The sequence below is a fragment of the Megascapheus bottae genome, chromosome 11 (assembly GCF_031878675.1).
Source record: "Megascapheus bottae isolate mThoBot1 chromosome 11, mThoBot2.hap1, whole genome shotgun sequence".
Classification (NCBI taxonomy): domain Eukaryota; kingdom Metazoa; phylum Chordata; class Mammalia; order Rodentia; family Geomyidae; genus Megascapheus; species Megascapheus bottae.
The window spans coordinates 51,865,435-51,877,401 of NC_143519.1; the positions used below are offsets into that span (position 1 = coordinate 51,865,435).

The 11,967-nt window shown below is 32.2% G+C and overlaps 1 protein-coding gene across 5 annotated transcripts in view; it reads left to right on the forward strand.

Moving 5' to 3' along the window:
* Positions 1-11,967, forward strand: part of Nbea (neurobeachin) — a 496,782-nt gene that overhangs the window by 124,402 nt on the left and 360,413 nt on the right. For all 5 annotated transcript variants that reach the window (XM_090342258.1, XM_090342251.1, XM_090342252.1 and 2 more), the window contains 3 exons: positions 617-834; positions 3,384-3,537; positions 11,052-11,232. In XM_090342258.1, coding sequence (XP_090198384.1) covers positions 617-834; positions 3,384-3,537; positions 11,052-11,232 — 553 coding nt within the window. The remainder of the gene's footprint in view (positions 1-616; positions 835-3,383; positions 3,538-11,051; positions 11,233-11,967) is intronic.

Here is an 11,967-nt window from a genome sequence, read left to right on the forward strand (position 1 = left end):
ACAATTGTAATATCATGGTATTTGTCAGGGGATGGGAATATCAAATTAGGTAGAAATTTAGAATAAAGGCAATTAGGGTGGTTTGCTTAGTGAGTATAACAATCACTAGATTTGTTTGCTTTTTTCTGGTTTGTTAATGTAACTTAAGTGCATTTGTAGTTTTATTTGTAGTGTTATGAATGAAATAAGCTTTGGAGTTAGCTTGAATATGTTCAGATCCCATTTCTTCTACTCACATGTTGATAGTTTGAACTAGTTGATGACTTAAGTCCAGGGTGTTCCATTTCTTGTAATACTCATCTCCATGAGGGAGACCTACAGCAAGGCCACATGCATCTGCTTTTCAGTGTGAGTGTGTTGTTAACCTTTGATTGCTTTTTCTAGTTTCTTTAGTATTAAAATAAAAACAGTAATATTGGCCTACTCATCTTAAAAAGGTCCCCAGATGGGGAATTACAGGTGAATAGTATATTTTCAATAACCCACTGAAATCCTACTGAAATGTTAAAGTGTTACTCACTTTACTTGTGCTCATTGTTGTTAAGCCAGATGGTTTTTCTTTTGTTTTGTTTTGCTTTTTCTTTGTACTCCACAAGTTTATCTTTTGTTTCTTTAGGCTGTTCAGGGTCGGTCTATCACCCAACAAGACCGAGATCTCCGAGTTGATTTAGGATTTCGAGGAATGCCCATGACTGAGGAGCAGCGGCGACAGTTCAGCCCTGGCCCCCGAACTACAATGTTTCGGATACCTGAGTTTAAGTGGTCTCCCATGCATCAGCGACTTCTCACTGACTTATTGTTTGCTTTAGAAACAGATGTACATGTTTGGAGAAGGTACAACTTTTTCTATAAATAAAACTAGTTTCACTTAAGAAAGTGAGTGTTTTTATTTACTGCCATCAACTGATTTGTACGTGACTACATTTTTGAATAAAAATGACCAATTAAGTTAATTTAAAAAAATTTAGAAATTTAAATTTTTGACAAGTTAGAATTTTTTTAAGGGTTAGGAGATACCATATCAATAGATATGCAACTATTTAGGTTAAAGTCAGAAAAATTAAATCTGGCATGGCTTGTTTTATATTAAAGTAGATTCCATTTGAAAGCTCAACCATTTCTTTAATTATTGATACTGTTTAATAAAATTTAATAAGCTCCTCATGATCTGTTTTTAAGCCTGTGGCACTTAAAGAATTAGTGCATGTTCATTTGTATATAATCAGTGAAAGCAAGTCTACATGAATACATCATAATACTTTCTAATTTTGAGTCAATTTTTTGTTATTGTTTTGCTGTACTGTGGTGTTGAACTTGGGGCCCAAAACTTAATAGCGGTTGGGAAACAAAGTAATTGTTAGTGCATCATGTACATCACACACACACACACACACAGACACACGTACATATACATACGTTAGGAAGTTGCTGGATGTAACAAAGTACTTCACCTATTAGCAACTTCATGGCATGATATTCTTAAGACTCAAGCTTTTTTCTACTTTTAAGGTGGCTTCCTTCAGCTCCCAATATCAGTTCAATGTAAACTTCACAACATTAAAAGGCAGGAACCCTACCTTCCTTTCTTCCCTTCTTTCTTCCTTTTCTCCCTGCTTTCCTCCCTACCTACCCCTCCCCTTTTCCATCTCCCTCCTCACTTCCTTCTTCTTTTACACTTCTTTTTTCTTTGCTTCTTTCCATCTATTTTCATTTTCTTCTCTATAAAAAGTCCTCAAGAAATTTCCCCTGTATGATCCCTGAGTTCATTTCTAAGTTACCTACAAACAGAATAATAAATAATGGGTAATAACCCAATAGTTGAGATAAGGCCAATGTTTCCTCCTCCCAGTAGAGCTCAAGGGTGGATGAAACTGGACTTCTTGGTAGGAAAGAAGTCCTACTGCAGAAGCAGTGCACAGCATCTGCTGTAAAAATAGTTGGCTTTTCATTTTACGATCAATTTCTTCTTGGGCTAGTCAGATATGTGTGTGTGTGTGTGTGTGTGTGTGTGTGTGTGTGTGTGTGTGCAGAGAGAGAGAGAGAGAGAGTTGCTAATGTTGCCATTTGATAAAGTACTTTGTGAGAGTTAAGGAAAGTGAAATGCCCCAAGAATCAACGTGTGTAGAGAAAGCATGTAATGTACTAACGATGTTAGGAGCCAATGACATTACATTTCCTTCCATCAACAAATTGTCTTTGTATTTGCTTGTGTTTTTTATGAATATTTATGAAGCTTCCCTAAGCACGGTTTTATGTAATTAAAAATTTATTTAAGCTAGCCTTTATTCCTAGTACATGGGGAAAGCACTTTACTGTTCAAACTATAATAATATTTTTTTCTCAATAGAAAAAGTTCTGGGGGTCGGGAGTTTGGCCTAATGGTAGAGTGCTTGCCTAGTGTGCACGAAGACCCAGTTTCAATACCTCAGTACCATATACATAGGAAAAGCAGGAAGTGGTGCTATGGCTCAAGTGGTAGAGCTCTAGCCTTGAGAAAAATCCAAGGACAGTTTCAGTCTCTGAATTCAAGCCTCAGGACTGACAAAAAAAAAAAAAGAAAAGAGAAAGAAAAAAGAAAGGAAAGAAAAGGAAAGAAAAAAAAAGAAAAGAAAAATACCTGACTGACACAAAACTAAAAGTACTTTTCTTTGGACAATTACATGTTTTCTATAATAAAATCTACTTTAAGATCTTCCTTTTATTACTCAATAAATCTTTGAATTTATTTACTTTCTTATCCTGTCTTTTTTTTTTTTGACTGAGTGTGCTTTTTCAACATGGCTGTTGAAAATCAGTCTGGTGAGATGTTGGGATAAATTAATTGAAAGTGCCTAAAAGGCAAAGATGTCAGTTACGTATGATGTTGCTTTGCTTCTTACCACAGAACAAGCAGATATTCAAAAAATGTATTTTTAGTTAAATTAATTCACCTAGTCACTTGTTACAATCTTAGTAGCAATGAGGTCCTGACTACTGTGGAAGCAGTAGTGTCTGCCTTAAAAATAGTTAGCTTTTGATTTTCTGGTCACTTTCATTTTAAGCTAGCCATGTATTTTTTTTCTTGTTAATGTCATATGCTGAATTGCCTGGTAAGAGTTAAGAAAAGTTAAATATCCTGGGATATATTACTGATAACAAGAGAGTTAATGTTACAATTAACAAATTAATGTATATTTGTGACACTGTTTGCTTAGACACTTGGACACAAAAAACTTACAAATGAATAATTTTGATAATGTAAAAAATATATTATTTTCTACATTGTTTTCAATTTCTTTGGGTCCTCTCAAAAGTGTAAAATTAGTTTATAGTTTAAAAATGTCACTCTAATCCTATTCTTAAACTAAGGAAATGTTAATTTGTACTTTCTTTCTCTTTTTTAGCCATTCTACAAAGTCTGTAATGGATTTTGTTAATAGTAATGAAAACATTATTTTTGTACATAACACTATTCACCTCATTTCCCAAATGGTAGACAACATCATCATTGCTTGTGGAGGAATTTTACCTCTACTTTCTGCTGCAACTTCACCAACTGTAAGTACTTTGCCTCCATCTAGTGGTATAATTGTACAATTACAACAATTGAGCATTTCAGTAGTGTAGGTACTATAGCTTTTTTTTTTTTTTTGGACAAAGTATGTTCTTCTAGTGGTTTTAACCATGTAAAATTTTAAACCATTCTCAATTTATACATCTTTCTGCATCTATGAAAATATTATCAGGTGATTCCTGTGCATATTATCTGGAAAGAGCCATAAGTAGGAACAATTACGTATTTTCTGTACCTTATGATATAAGCTGTGCTTAATAATACTTTTATCTGATATTATGTACTAATTCAAAATAAAAATCCAGTTCCCATTTGCTTCTTTGTAAAACATTGCAATGTATTAATAGAACACATTTGAAAAACATATATGTTTAATATATTAAAACATATATTAAATGTATATGTCATTTAACATATAATAGATCAATGTTCATTTTATGTTTTAGCTCTCACTTTAAAATGTCTTTGAGAGACCAGGAGTTTGGCCTAGTGGTAAGAGTGTTTGCCTAGCCCACACAAAGACTTGGTTTGGATTCCCCAGTATTACATACATAGAAAAAGCTGGAAGTGGTGCTGTGGCTCAAGTGGTAGAGCTCTAGCCTTGAAAAAGCTTAAGGATGGTCAGGCCCTGAGTTCAAGCCCAGAACTTGCAAAAAAATCTTTGATTCAGGACTAGGGATATATGTAGATGAGTAGGAAAACATTTGTTTAGCATTTGTAAAGCTATGGGTTTAATCACCAGTAACATAATAAAATGAAATAATTAAGAGCTTTGATTTGTACTAAAACAAGATGCCAGAACCACTATTCACTGTGAAATACTGTAAAACTGAACTTCTTATATTATTTGTGTTCTTGCCATCATGCTGAAAACTCATCCAACATTTGCCAGCTTTATTAAGATGGTTATTTGTTATTATAGTTATTTTCCAATAGATTGCTGACTTTATTTCATCTTTTACAAGCTATTTCCACTTGGCTATTTTTCTTATTAGTTTTGTCACTCCTGTCACCAGAGCATCAGTGAAGCTTACAATATTTACAAGTCTAAAAGTCAAGCAAGCTGGCTTAGGAGGGTGTAGAGCATTAAGGCCCTTATGGAATTAGCCAACCAGGTAATAGAGGAGGGAAGAAAAGAGCAGTATGGATGATGGATGACATTTGAAAAGCACAAATGTCCGGAGTCATATGCCATCTTTTCTCTTTAATACCAGTTTTTCTTTTGTATTTTATACCTAATTCAAATACATTTTTCAACTATGCTTGAATTATGACAGGGAATACTCTCTTTTTTCCTATTAAAAACCATATCAGTGTTTTGCATGTGACCATTTTCTTTATAAAAATTTTAAATCTTTTAGCCAGGCCCAGTTGGCTACTGTCTACTCAGCCACTCAGGAGGCTGTGAGAATTGTGATTGAAAGCCAGCTCAGGGACTAAAGTCTGTAAGACTCTTATCTCCAGTTCTAGAAAACTAGAAGTTGGGCTGTGGCTCCAGGTATAGGGTGGTAGCCTTGAGCTGAAGAGCTCAGGGACAAGCCCAGGCCCAGAGTAAGCCCAATGACACACAAAAAAATAAAGAAATTTCACATCTTTTAGGTTTTCATTTGTTGTCAGGAAATTTTTAAAGATTGTACTAAACTTGACTTTAAAATACTGAATATTAAAATTTTTAGTGTAGAATAAAAACTACCTTCATTAGTCAAATTTTGAACAAGTTTGAAATGTTCACATTACTAAATGATCTAAATTTTAAAGTGAAAAGATTTATTTTATTATATATAATTAAATTAATGATGTGAATTATAAACTTTGATTGATATACTATTTTACTATCCATATTTTGTTGCTCTTATAATGCTGTACAATAAATGCACTGACATTTTAAAATTTGGGCTCTTAAAATTATTAGCTATGCAGTTTTTGATTCCTACCGGTTTGACTTGAAACTACTTACACTTTGGGAATTTATTCAACTATAGAAAATTTTGTTTATTTTGTTTCTGTATTTCTATTATTTCAGTCCATTAACTCAATGTGCCTATGCCTGGTGGTATTACACATTTGATCTTTCTATTATTTACAAAGCAGCGAAGTCATGTGCCAGGGGCTCATGGCTGTAAGCACAGCCACTCCTGACGCTGGTCTACAGGATATCAGCTTGAGGCCAGCGTGGGCACACATGTCCAGGAGACACCAACTCCAAAACAACTAGCAAAATGCAGAGCTGGAGGCATACCTTACGTGGTAGATCACCAGCCTAGCAAATAGGCTGAGCGAACACACCCTGAATTCAAATCTCAATAATGGAGAAAGAAGGAAGAGAGAGAGAGAGGGAGGAAGGTAGGTTGAGTTCAAATCTCAGCAATAGAGAGAGACAGAGAGTAAAGAAAGAAAATAAAACTGAAAACAAATACGGGCTTTTTAAACTTAAAATATAAAACGATGAGAAAATTTTGGAAGTGATAAAAGTTGACAACACTAACAACATACAGATGAACAAAAAGGCAGATTGTCTTGTAAATAAAATTAGGATTTAAAATAAATTCTTGAGTTCTGCTAATTTCAGTTGATTATAAGGAGTTTTTCAAATTTTTATATCATGTATAGATAGGTGCTTTATGAACAAATGGATTTAATGATGATTATGGCAGTTTTGATCAGACTTTCTATGTGGAGACAGACAATATTTTATGTTCTCTGGGCCATAGGGTGTCTATTCAGTTACTTAACTCTGCAGGTACAGTAGAAAATCAGCTACAGTACATAAATAAATAGGCATGTACATGTTTTAGTAAAACTTTATTTACAAGCTTTATTTACTGCTTAGTGGAGCAGACTTATCCCATGTACTAGTCTGTTAAATACTGGTGCAGGGTATGAGCTCCACATAAAATACCAATGCCATAACAGAATGATACATAGTGAAAACGCAATAGTTAGAACTTAAGATAAACTTTTTCCTACTAAATAAGAACTGGAAAGCTGGGCTCTGGTATCTTATATCTGTAATCTAAATTATTCAGGAGAGTAAGACCTAGAAGATCACTGCTTAAAGCCAGTCTGGGCAGAGGAGTCTGGGTGAGTTCAGTTAAGCAACAGAATGCTGAACTGGATGCTTGGCTCAGCCTTAGAGCATTAGCCATGATCCAGCAAGCCTATCAAGAGTACAAAGTATTACATTCAAGCCCTGGTATCAGCAAAGAAAAAAATAGAAATTGAATTTGATTTACTAGCCATTTGTTAAAGTTGAACTTTGAAAAATAATCACTGACTATTGTGGTCCTCTCTTAAAAGGTTTGTACGTTTTTATATTCAGCTATGCTAATTTTGTGTAATTTGACATATTGCTGAAATGTGCTAAGTTTTGGAAAGATAAATAGAAAGCTAAATATTTAAGAAATTCTGTCACAAAGCTCAACCCCAAACTGTGTCTTTCTCATTTCTTGAAGCTATTGTGAACAGTTGAGTGCTTTTCATAATCAAATGCATTTCTCAGTATCAGTGAGGCACAAATATTTTGAAATTGTGAGTTAATGAAACATAAGACAATTTTGTATGTTAACCTCACCTCTGAAATTTTCTTCTTGTCCTAGAACTCAGTTTCTTAGTGAAAAGAAATGTTGGTTACACTTACCCCATAGGATGTTTGTGAAAATTGTTAGTTAATACTTGTAAAATGTATTAGATAAAGATACCTCTGAAAGTTTTCTTTCTTGAGTCACTCTTTGGAACCATTTAATTTCTTTTGGATGTATTTTATAAAATGATAGAACATTCTTCAATTTATAAATTGGGCTTGTCATATTCAGAACTTAGAAGTTAAAATATTTGAGACAGCTGGGCACTGTGGGTCACATCTGTAATTCTATTACTCAGTAGGCTGAGATCTGAGGATAAAAGTTCAAAGCCAGCTTGGGCACAAAAGGACCTGCGACTCTTATCTCCAATGAACCTTTAGAAAATGGGAAGTGGGGCTTGGCTCAAGGGTAGTGTGGGTAGCCTTGAGCTGAAGAGCTCAAGGACAATGCCCAGGCCAAGTTCAAGCCCATGACCCACAAAAAAAATTATATATTTGAGACAGATTTAGTTATTATGGGTCATCTTTTTGGTAACAAAAGACAAAAATGATATAGTCTTTGTGTCTGCTCTTTTTGTGGAACTAGCCACAAATGTGCTCCGTTTGCTTCTTCAGAACCATAGATGAATAAAATTTAGAGATAAAGTTTGTATATTACAATATATTTTCCTGGCAGAAAATATTCAACTGCTTAGCTTAACCTTGCTTTTAAGTACAAGATTGTAGTGGAAATGTTCAAGCCAGAGTTGGTACAGAATACTCTGAGCTTAATGTTCCTGAAATAGCAGCACAGTTTTGAAGTTTGCTATTGCCTAGATTATTCTAGCTCATATGTTGCAAAGAAAATAAATAATAAAAGTATTTTAAATTTTTAAATAAATCAACTCTTTTTAGTACTCAGAAATATTATGTGCTATGTGCTTTGGTGAGTCTTTGGTTTGGGGAAGGAATATTATTTTCCTTGTTAACTTTTTCAGTGCCTATTATTTATTCTCTTATCATATTGTCAAAGTTGTCCATGAGTGAAAGCCAAGAACTGGAGGGAAGAAATGAATAAAAACAAAGATCATGAATCAACCACAAATTCACTCATTGATTTTGTTGTGTCAAAAATGGTCAGCTTAGCATGTAGAATTCTGAATACTCAGAATTTGACTCAGTTTTAAATGTGATCTAATTTTCTCTCTCCCAGGACAATAATGAAATTGGTATGCATGGTTCTCCTAGTTATTGCATGATAAAACAATAAGAATAAGTTTCTTTTTCTGCTAAAAGTGATACGAATATCTACTTTTAGTTTACCTTTTATTACTAGGATATATATTTGGAAAAAACACTAATTTTGGTTTTGTTCCTGTCTGTCTCAGTTTCTTAGGCGCTTTTATATATTCCAGTGAGTGTGCCATGAAAATAATATGTTTGCGGTTTTATATTCCCATGTATAAATATATATATATGGCAAAAACCAAAGAATAGGAATGATTAGTGACTATTAATCATGAAACATACTCCTTTGTAAATTTCCTTTTTAGATGAGTATAGTTCTTGAGTTAATTTTATTCTAACACTTGGTACAATATATAATTATGTACTATATCAGTAAAAATAGTTTTTATGTTATAATCACATAAATATTTCAGTGTTGATTTATAAGAGGATTTCTAAATGTCTGAATAAATTGTAGTATGAGCTACAATTTAGCAAAATGTAGAATGTTGGTATAAGTACTTTATTTCCCTGAATAATTACTGATTTTATCAGTACAGATAGAACTTTCGCAGAGGAAGACTATTAATAAATTTGTTTAACTGTTTTATTAATCATCAAAACAGCACATGTATAATTTCTATATATGAACTGTACCTATGTATATTACTTAATTTCACTTGAAATATTTAATCTTAATCATATAACTTCAGAATTTCTCTTCTGAGAATTTTACTTTTAACGAAAGAATCAAATATGATTTTAAATATATTTTGTGTTTCAATTTTACATGTATTTTCATTTAATTTTAATAATTTTCTTTTCTTGTACTTTTTTTGGTCTGTTGTCTGTTTTGTCTAATGCATGTCCAGGGTTCTAAGGTTAGTATTACTTCTGAGTAATTTTTAGGTTTTTAGTTTTAAATTTTATTTTTACTTACTTACAAAATTTTTGACTTGGTTATATTTTGAGTTTCCATATCATCTTTAACATCAGGCATATCTTTTGTATATTTTAAAGATTTATTAGAATAATTATTTTTCAAAAATAATAATTATTTTTCTTATGCATTAATGAATTAGCATTTTATTATTCTCAGTAATGCAATTATCAAAAATAATATAGAAACTATTGATTATAGGAAGGTATGTGATCAATTTTGTCTCACTCCAATTAAAGGAAATAGCATGAAATATATGTCATTTAAGGATGAATGGTAATTTTTATGTGAATAATTTTTATTTTTAAACCATATAAGATGCTTATATAACACTGTGTTTGTAAACTATTTTTGTATATGATATACTAAGAATTTCTTTTAAATTATTATTTCTGTTAAGTCTGTTGGCTTAAAATCATTTTTGTTAGAAATAACAGTTTGTCAAATCACATAAATTTAATAATTTTTTCCTAATATTTGTTTGCAATTCACTTAAAGTAGAAAAACATTTTGAAGATTAGAACTGTAGTCACCAAACCAACTATAGAAAAAAAATTAACTAATGAAGTGTTTTCCTCAGACATGTGCATGTTAATGTTCCCGCTTCTTCCAAGCCAGAAGTATAGCTAGAGTGATGAGTATAAACAGTATCAATCAAAATGGATTAAATAGGATGAGCAATCATATCTACTCTTCTTTTAGTGAATTAATCAGTTAGTGAAGAGGTAAGGATAATCTGTATGATGAGTGTGAATTTTCAAGTAATTTAACCAGTAAATATTTTTTATTAATAAAGCATTCCTTACTTTTCTGAAATCTGCCCCTGAGAAAATGAACCCTACTTACAAGAAACAAAATCATTAAAATGTTGTGTATCAAATAATGAAAAGTAAAAGGACGAATGTTACCATTGCTTATAAACTCCAAAGTTATACATTTTGGAAACAGAATACTTTACCGTGGAAGATGAGAAATTTCATATTTTTACAGAGAATATTATAGTGAAAGTAGCTTCCAATGTTTAATATTATTACTAATGAGTCATGGGCGACAAAGCAACTATCTAGGACTTGATGATCCTCTTGATCTAGTTAACCTAAAGTTTTATTGTACATTTGTGTTTTCAATATTTTCTAAAATGCGTAGGAATTAGTTTTTGGTTTGAGGCATGGCTCAGTTGATAGATTGCTAGCCAGTGAGCAAAAGCATCAGGTACTGTAGTGAGTCCTGGCCTTGAACCTAGGGGAAAAAAAGAATTAATATACCATCTCATTGTGATGTCAAAAAAGGCCATCTTTCCTTTTATCTTATATATACACAGAAGTAAAACATCTTATAAATGACAATAAATATTTTAAAAAGAATGTCAGCTTTTTGATTTTGTTGTAACAAGATAAAACTAGTTAAAGTGCTCATGAATAGTTATTTCTAATAGCTTTGTACCAAAAGCCCTAAGTTTTTAAAAAAAATTATCTGTAGGTAGTTGTACAAAGGTGTTGCCATTTCACAAAGCAGTTGATGAATACAATGTCTTAATGTTACCCCATTTCAACATACTTTAAAAAAAAACTAATAACATTTAAAATCACCATTGATGGTTTTAAGTCTCTTTGTATATTCAAGAATAGTTGTGTTAACATAGTGTGTTAAACTATGATTTTAGTTTGTCATTTGTGTTGTTAACTATTGCTAAAGTGTTCACTTGTATTATGTGTTACATGTATTATATTTTCCAATTTTAACCAAGGCTTAAATCTTCTACTCTCTTAAAGACGGAATTGGAAAACATTGAAGTAACTCAAGGCATGTCAGCAGAGACAGCAGTAACTTTCCTCAGTCGACTGATGGCTATGGTTGATGTCCTTGTGTTTGCCAGTTCTCTAAATTTCAGTGAGATTGAAGCTGAAAAAAACATGTCCTCTGGAGGCTTAATGAGACAGTGCCTAAGACTTGGTAAGTTTGTTAAGGATAATAGCAAACATTAGTTACTTAGAGATTGCTTTTATGTAGCTATGAGGTATGGAAAGTCTTCATTTCAGTTGATGGTTATGTAATTTACTGATTAACTCGTAGTTCTTCAGAGTTACCAAGCTTTAAAAAATTCTTCACATTGAAGATTCCAGGAAATTAGTAAACTTCAATCATTTATTATTTAAAAATAAAGTTGAAGATAGCTTGTATCTCTTTCAAATTTTGTATGACATTATAGTTTTTTGCATTTCATTGAAATGCAAATTCATTTGTGAATCCTACTTTGATGAACTGTTACTGAGATTAGTACCCACAAACAGATCAGAAAACAAATGATGTAGTCTTAAACGGGAGAGACAAAAATGACCCCCACAACTTTGTTTCACAAAAGGAACAGATACTCCTAAAAACATTACTAAACCCATGTCATTCATGTTTTTTATGTTGCAAAGAAGGTTTAACATTGGATCTTAGTACATTTGGGTGAGCTCTTCAGATAGGTGACACTCTTACCTCTTTTATTTTTCTTAAATAAAATATCCATGTAACTATGTAGGCCTCCAAATTAAGCTGAAGTTTTTTTTAATATTTGCCTTGAAAAATAATAATAGCTTAAGAATGGGAGGTACACATAAAAAGGGAGTTCCAGTTATGCACTTTTTAAAAAAAATAGTCTTAGGATGGTATGTAAAAACAAAACTAAACAAAAAGTATCTG